The sequence below is a fragment of the Gopherus evgoodei genome, chromosome 1 (genome assembly GCF_007399415.2).
Source record: "Gopherus evgoodei ecotype Sinaloan lineage chromosome 1, rGopEvg1_v1.p, whole genome shotgun sequence".
Taxonomy (NCBI): domain Eukaryota; kingdom Metazoa; phylum Chordata; order Testudines; family Testudinidae; genus Gopherus; species Gopherus evgoodei.
Genome location: NC_044322.1, coordinates 212,278,043 through 212,295,769, shown reverse-complemented (window position 1 = coordinate 212,295,769; position 17,727 = coordinate 212,278,043). Strand labels below are relative to the sequence as shown.

General features: G+C 45.8%; 1 protein-coding gene across 1 annotated transcript in view; it reads left to right on the top strand.

Annotated features, from left to right (window-relative positions):
* METTL16 (methyltransferase like 16) overlaps positions 1 to 17,727 on the top strand; it is a 44,242-nt gene that overhangs the window by 5,502 nt on the left and 21,013 nt on the right. The window contains 4 exon segments of the mRNA XM_030534437.1: positions 5,945 to 6,043; positions 6,046 to 6,084; positions 15,650 to 15,765; positions 17,078 to 17,220. Of these exon segments, the coding sequence (XP_030390297.1) occupies positions 5,945 to 6,043; positions 6,046 to 6,084; positions 15,650 to 15,765; positions 17,078 to 17,220 (397 nt within the window).

Genomic DNA, 17,727 nt, shown 5'->3' with positions numbered 1-17,727 from the left:
TAACTAAAACAACAACAACATGTATTCTGGAATTTTTTAATTCAACAGGAAACATATAATAGTTTAACAAAACAAGCATATGAATTTTTGAGTTTTGTTAAACATTCAAGTTTTTCAAAATCAGGTTTGTTTTTGTTGTTTTTAATTAAAATAGTTAAATGAAATATTTAAAAAAACAAAATCAATTGACTGTGTCAGCCAGGTCAATATGAGAAACTTAAAATATTGGCTTCTGCAGCTAACTCAGTCATTTCACCTTCATTTTCCTGTTTGTTCATAATCTGGAAAAGAAAAACAAGCTTTCCTGCTTTTTCAGGTCCCAAACAATTTCTCAATTTGGAATGAATTAGTCCAAAGGAAGAAATATTCTTCTATACCAGCAGAAGAAGCTATTGCTGTTAAAAGTGAGATTATCACTTCAACAGTCTCTGAATTAGGGTGACCAGACAGCAAATGTGAAAAACCGGGTAATAGGCGCCTATATAAGACAAAGCCCAAAATATTGGGACTGTCTCTCTAAAATTGGGACATCTGGTCACCCTACTCTAATCCAAGTGCTTAAGTGACTTCCACCAGTTCAATGGTGTGACTTTCTTTAAAAACATCATCAGCAAACCTATTTATTGAATGGTTCACCCTTAGCTCTGAAGTTTATTATATTGGCATTATGGAGGGATCATTGCTGGATGTCCATGTCATAGCCAGCTCTTCTTCAGCAGTTAAGGTTTGACCCTGGTACCAAGCATTGAGGAATATTTGCAAAAAAATCAGCTGGAGATTGTGTAACAAAGCAGTCTCCAGTGGGAGACTTCTGAGAGTATCAATTCAGGACAAATTGCTTATAGCAAGGAAATCACAGCCCAAGGCTGGGGGTTCTTCACTACTAAGGCACACCAAACCAGCCAGACAGAGAGGACGTTGGTTTTACCCCACTGGCTAACCAGAAGTCCTACAAGCAATTCCCTCAGATGCTCCAGTTTCCCAGTATCACCACCAGTGCCACTCATTATGGGGACGAATGGTTAGGAAAACCAATACCCCAGTAAAAGAAAAAGGGTTCTCCCGATCCCAAAGGACCAAGCCCCTGATCCAGGTCATATACAAGTCAGATCTTACCCACAAATCATGCTGTTGCTAATCCCTGTGGAATCTAAAGGTTATTCATAGAAAGAAAGAAATATAGATGAGAGTTAAATTGGTTAAATGGAATCAAATACATACAACTATTGCAAAATTCTTGGTTCAGTGGTGGAATAAACTGCAGGCTCAAATCAAGTCTCTGGGTACATCTACAGATTTGGATGGGTCATTCAGTCCTTTGTTCAGAGCTTCAGTTTTAGCAAAGTTTCTCCAGAGGTCAGAAGCAGGATTGAAGACAAAATGGAGGAGATTCCAGGGCCTTTTGTATCCTCTGCCATGTAGAAGAACACTCCTTTGTTGTTTTTGGTCGAAAATCACAGCAGCAAGATGGAGTTTGGAGTCACATGGGCAAGTCACATGTCCACGCATGACTCAGTTCTTTACAGGTAGAGCAGCCATTGCTCATGTGCTACCTTGAACGTTCCCAGGAAGGCTCCTTATACTGGGATGGGAGTCTCCAAGGTCCATTGTCAGTTAAGTGTTTTTCTTGATAGGACTATTCTGAGTAAGTGCCCGTTCTCAAGAGCTGACCAAGTGCTTCACTGATGCTACGTAGAACCAAAAAACATTGAGATGCAAGTACATAGCCAACATTCATAACTTCAAATACAAAAATGATACACACAGCATAATCATACCCAGCAAATTACAACCTTTCATAGACCTTACTTGACCTCCTTTGTATAAGATTTGGTGCAATGATAGGACTTTGATTGCAGCAATGATCTATATGGTCACAGTTCACATCAGTGATGTCACAGATAGTGCTTGTCCCATTTGTGTTTTTTAATGCTTATAATTTGACTCTGTCATTACCTATTTCTCTCTTTAAGACATCACTCAGTTCCTTTCAAATTTCAACAGCATCAGCAATAAAACAGCTATTTCCCTGCATTTTGTTCGAAGCTACAGAAATAGGCTTCAGAGTCCTCAACATGTGTTCAACATTTCTCTTAAGCCCAATGTTGAGAACTTTGGCTGTGACAGTGGCATCTATTTTTTCACGATTTGTTCACAAACTGTCATCAGATTTGGTTCTTGATATAGTGCTCAAAAACAGTCCACTACTGAGTTCCATCGCACGTCTTGTGGGAGAGTTAGCTTGGCTTCTCCCACTTTTTTCAGAGCAGCTGCGGCAAAGTGGTTGCTACAGAAGCATTTTGCAATTTCAACAACATTAGCTTTATTTCTGGAACCCTGAAATCTTTGGCTTGGAGGTGCATCAAATGAGCACTTCAACTATGTTATGAGCTTGGACTTGCTTCACTCTCTTCTAAATAATTTCTTCTAATCTTGGATACATTTGCAGTATTGTCTGTGACCAAGCTGCATACTGAACATTTGAATTTTTTGTCACAGTATGGCTACGTCTTCACTACCTGCCGTATCGGCAGGTAGCATCGTTGCTTGGGGATCGATATATCGCGTCTCATCTAGACGCAATATATCGATCTCTGAACGCACTTATATTAATTCCGGAACTCTACCAACCCGAACGGAGTTGTGCAGTTGACATGGGGAGCCGCGGACATCGATCTTGCGCCGTGAGGACGGTGAGTAATTCCATCTTAGATACTTCAACTTCAGCTACGTTATTCACGTAGCTGAAGTTGCGTATTTGAGATCGATTTTCCCCCGTAGTGTAGACCAGCCCTTTATTGTTGCTTTTACTGCTACTCTTTTAAGTATTCTGCTGTATGTGCATTTCCTATGTATCAGTTATTTCTGTAAAGAAGACATTTCCTTCTTTTGTTGCCACACAAGCACATACAGCAGGATCATTGTGGACATTGCCCCACTCATCAAGACTCAGGTTAACAATTTTATCCACTAAACCTTTTGCACACTGCTCAATTTCTCTTTATACACTTTATCCAGCAATTTGCCTGCGACATCTGCTCTGTTGGGTGGACTGTATCTGGTCTTAACTGAACCATGTTAATGAAGTGTTAGTTCTCAATCATACAGAAAGGAAGGTTTGTTGCATAAACAAACAGGGCAATTTTTTCATCATTACCTCTGTAATTTGGTTCATATTACAAATTTATCTATATGATGGAGATTTTTTTTCGTTTTGCTACAAGTGATATACTGTGGCTGTGTGACATACATGATGTGACTGAAACACTATCATTGGCAATAACTCTGAAACTATAGAAAATGATGGTGATCTTGAAGGTGGATAGTCTTCAGAATCCTGTATGTTGAGGATGGATTCTCCTAAACAAAATAAGTCAGTGCAGTTATTTAATTATTACCACCATACTGCTAATTTAGTATTACTCACTGCATTCACTGACACTCAGTACTACTTGAAGGGTGAAATTGTAAAAGGAAGATCTGCCTATTTCAGCTATTTATTTTTATCACATCTGCATCTAAAATGATAGTACCATAGAGTAACAGCTATATTTTTTTGCTCAAACATGAGAATTCAAGAATGGTCCAGAAGGAAGACAGGCAGTCCTTAAGAAAGAAGTATGAAATAAAGAAGTTTACCAATCTGAAGATCCTCCATGTTCAGGCATGTTCCTTTCATCATCATCATCATCATCAACACAGCTTCCTCCTGAGAAGAACACTTCTCATGATGATGTTTCTTTCGGGAAACCAGGCCTTGCATTTCTTTGTTGCACTGTTTGCATTTTGCACGCATGCCTGTGTTACCCACAGGTAGAGGAACTTCATTAAAATATTCCCAAATTAGGTATCTTTTACGGCCTGTTGCCATTATAGTTTTTTCCTTTAGTGAGAGAATGCCATGGTAGATCTCAAATCAATGAATGCTACGCAGAAAGACCTCAAGACTTCTGGAATACACTGCTCAAACAGTTTCACTTTTGTTTCTACTGCCTGTCCCTCCCTTCTCACCTTTATCTCCAGACTTCTTGCCCAGTTCTGTTTCGTGCCCAACAATCTTCTATTCGTTGAACTTTTTGAAACTTTGCACTTTTAGGGAGAGGTAAGGGATTGACTCTGTGTACACAATTTTGCAGAGGGACAATAGGGCTTAGGTCTGTTATTTCTCACCTCTATATATTATTTATTTACTTAAAATTTTTGCTGTTAATAAGCATGTTATCTCTGGAGAGACAAATCCACATTTGAGAACTAAGCATCTCTGATAGTATCTTCTAGACTGAGCACTGAGTCCCATTGGGTAGGTAGATCAACCTAAATAATCTATACAGAAGCTCCTAGAACTCTGAGATTAGGTCCCTAGTCCATGAACTATTTGAACTCCTTTACAAAACTTTTTTAAACATTACATGACTATACTGTCTCATACTATAGAATTAGAATTTATAATCCCTATTCCATGATGAGATATCTGAGCTATAATGTATCTTTAGATAGGGTTTTTTTCCCTCAAAAAACATTTTATCAAAAAAATCTGATTTTAAATAAAAAATCCTCTTTTTAAAAATTACTTATTTTTATCCACCTGGTATTTGTTTTCTCTTGAGATACTTACCTTGCAGTATTATCCTACCAGCTTTCCAGAGGGTAGTTGCAGTTACCTTCCCTGTGTTGTTGTTTTGGAAATAATCCTGTATAAATGTTACATTTTTTTAATCTTCTTGTAAAGTGTTGTTAAACATTCAATGCTTTTGTTTATGTAAGAAACCTGTAACTACCAATAATTGTTCAGTTAAGGATGTGGTTAAAAAATGTGGCCTCTCACATTAATATTGTGTATCTTTAAAATATCTGTATTGAAGTAGGACTTTATTACCAGACGAAAAAGTATAATCTCTCTTTCTGGTGTCCTTCTCTTAATACCTCCACCAATTACAGTTCTCTATGAGAATTTGATAGCTGTAAGAGGCATTTTTTCTTTTTTCTCATATTCTGTGTTTTGGTCACTCTTAAGCAATGGTTTAAGGGCACAGTCAAAGTCTTTGCCATAAACTAGTCTCTGTGTGTTTTCAGTAATTCTTAAATCAGGGCTAGCGCAACCCATTAGGTGACGTAGACAGTCACCTAGGGTGCTAACATTTTGGGGGTGGCGACCGCAGCGGCCAGATCTTCGGCCGCCTCTGTCGGGTGGCATTTCAGGGGCTGGACCTTCTGCCGCCTAGGGCAGCAAAAAAAGCTGATGGTGCTCTTGTTAGTAATAATTAATCTAGGGGTGCCATAGCTTGTACAATGATGAGTGACTTTATGGTCACAAAATGTGCTATGTGACGTATTTCTCTTCCTATCACAAACTATCAGTTAAGTATATATCTAGCTTTTGTTCTTTGTATAGTTTTATCTTGGGAGTCAAACTTTTAGTTAAAACTTTAAACATTAAGAAATAACCAAGTCTGAAGGGGAAAAAATTTCCTCTTCTCATCATTGGTACTGTCATACAGTCACTAAAGTGAAGTAATTAATGTAAATTGAGAAATGCAGAAGAGAAATATTTTTGTAATTTCTCTTTTAAGTCTTCTGAATGTTTAGAAATATACTTGGTCAGTAGTGTCTGAATTAGTTACTGACTCCTGTTTTTAAAAAAAAAAAAAACCTGCTGAAGAAAAATGTTCAGTCTCTGACTTACCTTGTTAGTCCTGGAATAAGTGAAATGTTCTGCAAAATAAATTCATGTTTGAAAATGTTCTTTTTTTTTTTTTTTTTTAATTAGAAAATACAGAGGTATATTTACTTGTTGGGTAAAATGTTGATTAGTATTTAATATTGAAATTTATTGCTGTGAGTGACAATAGAAAAATGCACATCATACACTGTGTGATTATTTATTAAATTTAAATCTGATGCTTTACTTGTTTCACTAATCTAGTCTTTTGTTTATTTGCTGCAGGTACCGGGGCATCTTGCATCTACCCATTACTTGGAGCCACTTTGAATGGCTGGTATTTCCTAGCAACAGAAGTGGATGATATGTGTTTTAATTATGCAAAGAAAATGTGGAACAGAATAACTTATCTGATCTTATAAAAGGTACCATATATAATCATTCATTAACTTTCATTCCCCTTTGATGTTTTCACTTCTCCTGTTTTAAACAGATGTAATGATGTATAGTTGCCTTGTTCAGTGGCTAATGAGAATTTACAGTCCAGCCAAATATATGCTACCCTGATTTTGGTGTAGCAAAGAGTAACCACATGTTGCTATACCATCCCCATTGAAATCAGACAGCCACAATTGGTCCAAAAAGTTAACAAACAACCCAGTTCACTCTTATAAACCAGCCTGGACAGTTCTAGACTTTTGATGCTTATGCAGAAATCTGATTATTCATATGATAATCCAATCAAAAATCTTTAAAATGAAGTTAAGTTGCACAAAACACTGATAGATAACCTTTGATGTGAACATGACAGAATTCATACTGTTCCATGCTGCCCCTTACGTATGAATGCTGTTCCCAAATAAATTTGTACAGTCACTGCCCTGTGCTCCTTCAAATTGTTCCTCCTTTTTGTATGTGGATTTCCCTTGGTTATGGGTCTAAGATCTGGAGAGGGGGCCTGATCCAGCAGACTTCAGGAGGAGAGGGGTGTGGTAATCAGTCCCACTTGCTGTCCTTGGAAGGGAGTCCCTATGCTTCAAATGCCACTAAAAGGGAATCTCTCTCCTGCAAATCTTTGTAAGTCCTCGGGATCAGGGCTTCTTGAACCACCTAGGCTCCATAGGTAGGAGTGTGGTGCTCTCCTCAGATTGACCGTCTAATGTCTTCTGGACTTGGTCTTTTTTCCTGAGATCTGCTGGAAGTGGGAGAATGAGGAGGAAATGCAGCTATAGGATTCCAATGGAAAATTCCTCTTTCTTGGTCCTTCTGGAGAGGGATTCAGGAAGTGGAGCTTCTACCTCTTTTCCTTCCTCCACGGCTTCTCAAATGTTAGATTCAGCTTCCAATATGTAAGCCTTATGAGGCTAAGTCATGAGACTTCAAACAGTCAGCCTTAGATACTCATCAAAGCTTACAAACCTGCTAATGGGTTTAAGAGGCTCCTCAGGGGCTCACCCCCCTGTTTCCACATTCCCAGCCTTCCTTAGTCTTGTCAGACTGCAAGCAAAAATACAGACAGTGGGGCTAACAAAGCTGCAGTAACTCCTCACTTAATTTTGTAGTTATGTTGCTGAAAAATGCAACTTTAAGCGAATTCAATTTCCCCATAAGAATTACTGTAAATGAGGGGGTTAGGTTCCAGGGAAATATTTTTCACCAAACGTCCGTCCATCCATCCATCCACATAGTATAAGTTTTAAACAAACAATGCTGGTACACATTGATGATTGTGAAGCTTGGTTGAGGTGGAGGAGTCAGACGGTGGGGTATTTCCCTTACTGCTAAATGATGAACTACCAATTGGCCGAGCCCTCAAGGGTTAACTCTCTCTCTACACAAGGCAGCAGGAATGGAGGGAGATAAGCGTTTTCCCTTAAATCACTGCCTTGTTAATTAGATCAGCTTACTAAGGGTATGTCTACATCTACAATTTTGCAGCGCTGGTTGTTACAGCTGTATTAGTACAGCTGTATAGGGCCAGCGCTGCAGAGTGGCACTTACAGCAACCAGCTGCAAGTGGTGTTAGATGTGGCCACACTGCAGCGCTGTTGGGCGGCTTCAAGGGGGGTTCGGGGAACGCGAGAGCAAACCAGGGAAGGAGACCAGCTTCCCCGCGGTTTGCTCTCGCGTTCCCCGAACCCCCCTGCAAACCGCAGGGAAGGAGACCTGCTTGCTCGGGGGTTCGGGGAACGTGAGAGCAAACCGCAGGGAAGGAGACCTGCTTGCACGGGGGTTCGGGGAACGCGAGAGCAAACCGGGGAAGGAGACCAGCTTCCCCGCAGTTTGCTCTCGCGTTCCCCGAACCCCCCTGCAAACCGCAGGGAAGGAGACCTGCTTGCACGGGGGTTCGGGGAACGCGAGAGCAAACCGGGAAGGAGACCAGCTTCCCCGCAGTTTGCTCTCGCGTTCCCGAACCCCCCTGCAAACCGCAGGGAAGGAGACCTGCTTGCACGGGGGTTCGGGGAACGCGAGAGCAAACCGGGGACGGAGACCTGCTTATTACCAGAGAGGCTTCTTCAGGTATGATGGATACCTGCTTATTCCACGGAGGTCAAGAAAAGCACTGGTAAGTGTCTACACTTGATTACAGCGCTGGATCCTCTACACCAGAGACAAAACGGGAGTACGGCCAGCGCTGCAAACAGGGAGTTGCAGCGCTGGTGATGCCCTGCAGATGTGTACACCTCCTAAGTTGCAGCGCTGTAACCCCCTCACCAGCGCTGCAACTTTGTGATGTAGAAAAGCCCTTAGACACAGCTGCTGCAAGCTTCCTGAGTCCTGGTCTGTCCCCCCTGCTCTAAGGAAGATGGGGTAAGTGGGGTGGAGGAGCAGGGGGGAGGGAGACACCTTGACATTAGCCCCCTTCTTCCTTCCCCCCACCCCCCACAGCAAGCAAGAGTCTTGGGGAGCAGCTCCAAGGCAGAGGGCAGGAGCAGCACATGGCAGTGGGGGGAGGAACAGAGCTGAACTGCTGGCAGCTGCTGCACAGGGAACTTAGGGAAGCGGGGAGCTGATGTGGGCTGCTGGTCCACCCTGGTTCCAAGCTGCAACGGGCTGCTCTTCCTGCAAGCAGTAGACAAAGCAGGCGGCTGCCAAATTATGTTAGAAGGGAGCATTACACAAACGAGCATGTTGCCTAATTGAACAGCAATGAAACAACATTAACCAGGACGACTTTAAGTGAGGAGTTACTGTATTAAGATCTGATTGAAATTGTGTGTGGTCTCCTGTAAATCTCTTGGACCTTGTGAGGTGGTGGGACCCTAGTGCCACATAATGCTTATGTTGAGAGGGTGACCACTGATCTCTGCCCCCCTCCCCCTAACCCCATACATGCCTCCAGTAGCAGTGTTTCAGATTCAAAAGTTAATAGTGTTAGACTTCAGCTCAAGTTTGGTCCTGTGCACTATACCTCACCTAGAGGAATATGGTAAACTAGGTTCTGTCTCTATCCTCCCTTCCTGTTTTTAAAAATAAAGTGGTAGAAGATTAAAACTTGAACTGTGAAGATCTATTTTTAGTGTGTAATAATTCTGGAACTCCACATACAGTTCACTTAAAATTTAATAGTCTAGGTCTGAAGCAGAGAGAATTTTTCTATCAGTTTTGAGACATGGCTATTTGAGGGGTGAAAATCAGATTTATAACGAAAAGTCAATTTTAACCGTAACTACGGAGCACCTGCTATCGCTCTGAAAATAACTCTCATCCTATGATATATTGGTTATAAGAAAAGCTATTTAAGAACATAAGAATGGCCCTACTGGGTCAGACCAAAGGTCCATCTAGCCCAGTATCCTGTCGGCCGACAGGTTCACTCCCTCTGCAGCATCTGGCATTGGCCACTAACAGGTAATGATCAAGCGATCTCTCTCCTGCCATCCATCTCCACCCTCTGGCAGTCAGAGGCTAGGGACACCAATCCTTACCCATCCTGGCTAATAGCCATTAATGGACTTAACCTCCATGAATTTATCTAGTTCTTCTTCGAGTGCTTGCTCATATCCATTCCAGTTAGGTGTGCGTGCGCCGCATGCACGTTCGTTGGAAGATTTTTACCCTAGCAACACTCAGTGGGTCGGCTGGGCGCCCCCTGGAGTGCCGCCGCTATGGCGCCGGATATATACCCCTGCCGACCCAGCCACCCTTCAGTTCCTTCTTACCGCCCGTGTCGGTTGTTGGAACAGTGGAGCGCGGCTTAGCTGACCTCTGCTTCCCTAGCTACTCGTAGTTCTCGTGTTTATAGTTATATAGTTATAATCCTTTTATATATATATTTATATAGTTATACATTTTTTCTTTACTAGCATAGTTAGTTTAGTAATAGCGAGGTTCGGGGAGTAGCCCCTTCCCCGCACCCGGTGCCGGAGCCCATGCCTGGCTCACCGGGTTTTAAACCATGCTCGGCCTGCCACAAGCTGATGCCGACAGGAGATCCGCACGACTCCTGTTTGAAGTGCCTCAGGGAATTGCACTTGACAGCTAAGTGCCCCATTTGCAAGGCTTTTAAACCGAGAACAAAAAGGAGCGGGACTTTCACTTACCCCTCCGCCTTTTGCACCGAGCGATGATCAATCGGCAGGCAGAAGCGCCTCCTTGGCACCAGACCCTGCCGGTACTGCCAAGGCCTTTTGGCACCGGCTGTCGCCGGCACTGAAGTCGACTCGGCACCGCTCCCTCTCTCAGGTCGAGAGAGCCTACGACTCCTCCTGCCAGTGCCTGAGGGCTCCCAGGCACGCGCCGTGGTTGAGCTCCCTGCTCCTGCTTCTTCCGTGCCACCTGCACCACAGCCAGAGAGCTCGTCTACGTTGGATTGCCTGGCACCGACACCTGCCGAGGCACCGACAACATCGGCACCGTCAATCCCGGTCCCACGAGGGCCGTCTAATCCAGTGCCTGACAGCTCCCCAGCGCGCGCCGTGGTTGAGCTCCCTGGTCCTGCTGCTTCCATGCCACCTGCACCACAGCCAGAGAGCTCGTCTAAGTTGGATCGCCCAGCACCGACACCTGCCGAGGCACTGACGAGGTTGGCACCGTCGATCCCGGTCCCACGAGGGCCGTCGAATCCGGTGCTTTACAGCTCCCCGGTACGCGCTGTGGTTGAGCCTACTGTTCCCTCCACGCTGGAGACATTCCCAACGGCGAGGGATCTCATTGCCATGACAGAGTCGATGCTGCCTGACCCTGGCACCGCCGGTGCGGGTAATAGTCTCTTGGCAAGCCTCCCTTGATATGACCATCCTCTGTCGGCACAGCAGAGCAGCACTGTTCATGATCATGGTCCCGCAGATGCTCTAGGTACCGTCGGCACTTCCGCTTCTGACACCACTTGCAGTCCCGGTGCTGTTCTCCTCCTCGGTACCAGTCGCACTTGCCGCACTGGTCGGTATCCCGTTCGCAGACCCGCTACTCTCAGCACCGTTCCAGCTCCCGGCACCGCTACAGGCACCGTGACTCTGTCGCCGTCTTCGACGTCGAGCCTCGAGATCTTGGTCGACCTCCCGGCATCACTCTGGTCGCAGGTCTGGATCTCGTTCCAGGTACTGGTACGCCTCCCAGTACCGGTCCCCGGTGCCGAGTTGGGCAAGGTCCGATAGAGTCAGACTCTGCCCATCGTTTTTCAGCACCTCCGTGGCCATCCAGACACGCATCAGTGTCATCCTGCGCAGACAACTCTTGTTCTCAGGACCGCGATTCTGATGTGCCCACCAACAACCTGAGAGCCCATCAGGACCTCCTAAGGAGGGTAGCACTCCATATGGACCTCCAGGTGGAGGAGGTCCCGGAAGTAGAGGACCCAGTAGTGGGCATTCTATTGGCAGTTGCCCCACTAGAGGGGCCCTACCCATTTATTCGGACCATCCAGGCGAATGCCGATACTATGTGGCAGTCCCCAGCCTCTATCCCTCCTGCAGCTAGGGGAGTCGAGCATAAATATATGGTGCCCTCTAAGGGGTACGACTACTTGTATGTCTATCCTCCTCCCTGCTCACTAGTCGTTCAGTCCGTTAAGGAGAGGGAATGGCATGGCCAGCAGGCGCCATCCCCGAAATCGAAGGAGGCTAGGTGAATGAACCTACTCGGCTGCAAGGTGTACTCTGCAGGGGCCTTATAGCTTTGGGTGGCAAATCAACAAGCCTTGCTTAGCCGCTATAATTATAACACTTGGGTGACGGTAGTTAAGTTTATGGAGCTTCTCCCTCAAGACTCCCGCCAAGAGTTCGCTGCTCTCTTGGAGGAAGGGAAAAAGGTGGCCAGAGCTTCCCTCCAGGCCTGGTTGGATGCAGCAGACTCAGCAGCCAGGACTCTGACCTCAGGTGTTGCCATGAGGCACATCTCATGGCTTCAGGTTTCAAACCTCCGGCCGGAGCTGCAGTATACCATTCAGGACTTACCATTCGATGGTAAAGGCCTCTTCGTGGCAAAGACAGCCCCAGGCTGCAAAGCCTGAAGGACAACAGGGTCGTAATGCGCTCTCTGAGCGTGCATACGCCGGCGACCAACACAGGCCTTTCCGTCCCCAGCCACACCGTCGTACTCTGTGCCTAGCCAGAGACAGGATTTGGCAGACGGCGTGGCCGAGATGGTCGCAGACAACCATCAGGACCCCTAGAGGGCCAAGATCAAGGTCCCTCGCAATCACCACCGGACCAAAGACGAAGTTTCGAAGGTGCGCCCGAGGGGGCGTACCAGTTACAGGCTGGGATCCCACTCCTACTTTCTCCTGGCATGGTCCCAGTTAACTTCAGATCACTGGGTCCTACACAAGGTGGAGTATGGGTACCACTTCCAATTTGTTCCAACCCTGTCCCCCTTCAGGGACCCCTTTCACGAGCAATTCCTCTTACAAGAGGTGCAGACGCCAATGGACAAAAGGGGCAAGGGGTTTTACTCCCGTTATTCCCTAATCTCCAACTAGAAGGGAGGTCTCAGACCTATCCTAGACCTGTGAGGACTCAACCAGTTTATGATAAGGTTGAAGTTCCGCATGGTATCCTTGGGAACCATTATCCCGTCCTTGGATCCTGGAGACTGGTATGCCGCCCTCGATATGAAGGACACGTACTTTCACATCGCCCTCTTCCCTCCGCACAGGAGATACCTCTGCTTTCTAGCCAACCATCAGTACTTCCAGTTTAGGTCCTGCTGTTTGGCCTTTCTTCAGCCCCACAGGTATTGACCAAATGTATGGCCGTAGTCGCCGCCTACTTTTGCGACGTCGGATATGCGTTTTTCCGTATCTGGATGATTGGCTTATCCGAGGAGACTCCGAGACACACATCACTCAGCATGTGGGCATCGTCAAGGACCTATTCACACGTCTAGGCCTGATGATTACTATAGAACAATCCACTCTGGTTCCCATGCAGAGGTTAGACTTCCTAGGAGCTATCCTGGACTCTGACCCTAGCTGGAGCCTGCTTATCACAGCCGCGGTTTCAGGTTGGCAACAATCATCGAGGTCTGCAGACTTCCCCAACAACCTCGGCTCGCACTTGTCTCAGTCTCCTGGGTCCCATGGCTGCCTGCAAGTTTGTAACCAACCACACCAAGCTCCACCTCCGTCTTCTCTAAGTTTGGCTCAACTCGGCGTACCGCCCGGATAGGGACCCCGTGGTCACGATAGTCACCATTCCCTCGAGCACCCTAGGCTCCCTAGAATGGTGGCTAACTCCCTGGTGTGGGCAGGGATGCCATTCCATTTGCCCCAGCCCTCACTGTCCCTGATGATGGACGCGTCATCTCTCTGCTTGGGTGCTCACCTCGGTCACCTTCGAGCTTAAGGCCCTTGGTCTTCTCAGGAGCTGGCATTCTACATCAATGTCCAAAAATGAGAGCAGTCTGCCTGGCATGTCGGGGGTTCCAGCAGCAGCTGCGAGGCTGTGGTGTCTCAGTGTTTACAGCCAACACAATGGCCATGTGCTACATAAACAACCAGGGAGGGACATGGTCCTCCCCCTTTTGTCAGGAGGCCATCCATCTCTGGGACTTTTGCATAGCCCACTCGATAAATCTGGTAGCGTCCTTTCTCCCAAGCATTTGGAACGCCTTGGCACTTCGACTCAGCAGGTCTTTCCTATCTCACAAGTGGTCGCTCTGCCCCGATGTGATGCATTCTGTTTTCCAGAAGTGGAGACTTTTCCCCACATAGACCTGTTTGCTTACCGCAAGAGCAGGAAATGCTAGATGTTCTGCTCCTTCCAAGGTCTCTTCCCGGGATCGATCTCGGACGCTTTCCTGATGCCGTGGAAGGACCAACTCCTTTATGCCTTCCCACCGTTCCCGCTGGTTCATTGGGTGCTGCTCAAACTCTGCAGGGGCAGAGCGCGCATCATCATGATCAACTCCAGTGTGGTCCAGGCAGCACTGATACACCACGTTGCTCGACCTGTCAATAGCCAACCCAATTACCCTGCCATTCCACCCAGACCTCATAACTCAGGACCACGGCAGGCTTCATCACCCGAACCTGCAGTCTCTTCACCTCACGGTGTGGCCGCTGCGTGACTAAACCGGGGTAGCAGGAAGCCTTCCACCTGGTCAATGTACCTAGCCGAGTGGAAGCGTTTCTCCTACAGGTGCAAAACGCTTGATCTTACTCCTACTGAGGTCTCAATCCCCTCTATTTGGCCTACCTCTGGCCTACAACAGCAGGGCCTAGTGGCGTCATCACTGAGGGTACACTTGGCAGCCATCTCTACCTTCCACCTTGGCTAAGGTGGTTGTTCCGTGTTCTCACACTCTATGGGTTCGAGGTTCCTCACGGGCTTGGAGCGCTTACACCCTCAAGTACGCCGCCCAGCCCCAACCTGGGACTTCAACCTGGTTTTAACCAGACTTATGTCTCCCCCATTCGAGCCGTTAGTGACCTTCTTGCTGCTATACCTGTCTTGGAAGACAGCTTTCCTCAGGGCTCTTACGGTGGTTCCGCCATACACTGTTTCACAAAGACAAGGTGCAGTTACGACCACACCCGGCTTTCCTCCCTAAGGTGGTTTCAGCCTTTCATGTTACCCACACTCAACGCAATGGGAGCAACATTCGCACTCCTTGGACATCTGTAGACTGCTCACATTTATATTGCGCAGACAGAACCATTTCGTAAAACGCCTCCCCCCCCCAACTCTCTGTCGCGGTAGCAGACCGAAGGAAAGGCCTACCTGTTTCCTCTCAGAGGATCTCACCTTGGGTGATGGCGTACATCTGCACTTGTTATGATTTGGCTCATATTTCCCCAAGCCACATCACCATGCATTCTACCAGGGCTCAGGCTTCATCTGCCGCCTTGCTGGCTCGTGTACCTACCCACAAGATCTGTCACGCAGCTCCATGGTCCTCGGTCCATACCTTTGCTTCGAATTATGCTCTGGTTCAACAGTCGAGATGCTGCAGCCTCTGGCTCAGTAGTTTTACATTCTGCCACATTTCACTCCGACCTCACCGCCTACATAAGGCTTGGGAATCACCTAACTGGAATGGATATGAGCAAGCACTTGAAGAAGAAAAGACGGTTTACTCACCTTTGTAACTGTTGTTCTTCAAGATGTGTTGCTCATATCTGTTCCAACTCACCCTCCTTCCCCTCTGTCGGAGTAGCCGGCAAGAAGGAACTGAAGGTGGCTGGGTCGCAGGGGTATATATCTGGGCCCATAGCGGCGCCACTCCAGGGGTCACCCAGCCGACCCCCAAGTGTTGCTAGGGTAAAAATCTTCCGACAACGTGCACGTGGCGCACGCACACCCAACGGGAAGGATAATGAGCAAAACATCTCGAGAACAACAGTTTACAAAGGTGAGTAACCGTCTTTTTCTTATATGCATTTTCCTTTTGTTAGATGAAACTAAAGTTTGTGTTTCAGTGTAGTATGTTGATGTTAAATTGGTGGTATAATATGTTAATTATATCCTAAAGGAAGTGTTAAAAATACTTATGTAATACTAGAGTTAATTTTAATTCCTTACCAATAAACATCCTCTTTTTTTCTGCTAGTGGTTAAAGTACCACAGAAGACCCTTCTAATGGATGCACTAAAAGAGGAATCTGAGATCATTTATGATTTTTGCATGTGCAACCCTCCCTTTTTTGCTAACCAGTTGGAAGCCAAGGTACAGTATGTTGATTAGATAGATTGACTGTTGTACTTGCTTTTGTTCTTTCTAACAGGTAGGAGGGTAATGATACCGCAAAGATTAAAGTTTTTGAAGGCTCACTGTGAAAAACCTTGTGTCTCTGGGTTTTATAAACTGTCATTTCGTAAATGTATACATTTTTGATGATTTAAAAAAAAAAAATTGCAAAACCCACCAAGTCGCAATTTGTAAAAGATTAACTTAAATGAGGGTTTTAAAAATTTTTTTAATATTCTGAAGTAGGAATTGACCTGTGGCGTTCTTCCGTTAGTTGTATTCTACTCTCTCCAGTAGAATTAGCACAGAGTAGGCAGTCACCATGGACCTAGTGCTAGTGTGCCTCCCGTAGTGGTAGAACAGGGGTGCTAGTGGGCCTCAGTGATGCTAGTATGTCAGTGTCATAGCGTTTGTCTTCGCTATTGCGGTACCAGTCTGAGGTCTGGTCTGCACTGTTGCTTAAGTTGATATGAGTTATGCTACTCAGGGGGGTGAAGAAATTACCCCCTGAGTGACGTAACTTACGTTGACCTAATGCTGTGTCTACTGGTGGGAGAGCGCGTGTCGTCCTTCCCCCAGCTCCCCACTTACCTTCTGCCTCTCAGGGAAGTGGAGTACTAAAGTTGATGGGAGTGCTCCTGTCAGCTCACTGCGTCTTCCCCAGGCCCACTAAATTGACACCGATGCATCAATCGCAGCGGTGCCTATTTAGTATGCCAGTAGAGACAAGCCCTGACTCTAGACCCATTAAGAAACTTAGAATCTTGATCTCCATAATGACAACTTCAGCTTTTAGAAATATAGGGGGAAGTGGTGGTGTTAGCTAGATAATTTTACATTTAAACTTTGACATGTCCATGTCCTATGGTGCTTTGGAACCAGATGTTTAATGTTACTCTCATATAGCATCAATATATTGCTAACTCTTTTCTGTAGTCGAGACTATAGATTTGGTTCAATTATCTGTATTATCGTACCACCTAGGAACTCAAGTTGTGGACTGGGACTCCATTGTGCTGAGTTTCCTACAGACACAGAACGAAAAGATGATTTCTGCCCCAAAGAGCTTATAATCTAAGTATAAAACCATATACAATAGATGGATACAGACGGGGAGTAATAACCATTACATTGTTAAGTTTAAAAATATGTTGTTAGCATTTCCCATATAGAGTTGGGGTGCAGTGTTGATAGTGTTATTACGTGGCAGAGTGTGAGGGAGACAGCAGTATCTAAGGAAGGAAACTGTTCATTAATGGTTTAAACCTCAAACACTTCCTTTCCTGTCCAGGGAGTAAATTCTCGAAATCCTCGACGGCCCCCTCCCAGCTCTGTGAACACTGGAGGCATCACAGAGATCATGGCTGAAGGGGGAGAACTAGAATTTGTCAAAAGAATTATCCACGATAGTCTGCAGCTTAAAAAAAGATTGCGGTAAGGACTGGAGTTATAAAGGAAACTTCCCTCCTCCCCCCTCCCTGCTGTGGGAATCACATGGAAGGGACTTTTAACTGAGGACATTCTTGTTTTGGATGAAAATCCAATTTGTGACACAATCATCTTTCTTTTTTAAATAACCATAGGTCAGGGAAGTCCACTAGCTCATTTTGAGACACGTTCGTAACCTTTTGGATGTCCAAGGAACACAGTTTTTACATAAAATTTGAGGAGAGGACAGCTGTTCTCTCCTTCAGATTCATAGGGTGGTTGTTTTTTTTAAAGGCAGAAGGGACTATTATGAAGATCTGGTCTGACTTCCTGCATAACACAGGCCAAGGAAGTTCACTCAATGATTCTTGCATCTAGTCCTGCAACTTGCAGTTGAAGTAGAACAGGGGTAGGCAACCTATGGCACGGGTGTCAAAGGTGGCACTCGAGCTGATTTTCAGTGGCACTCACACTGCCCGGGTCCTGGCCACCAGTCTGGGGGATTCTGCATTT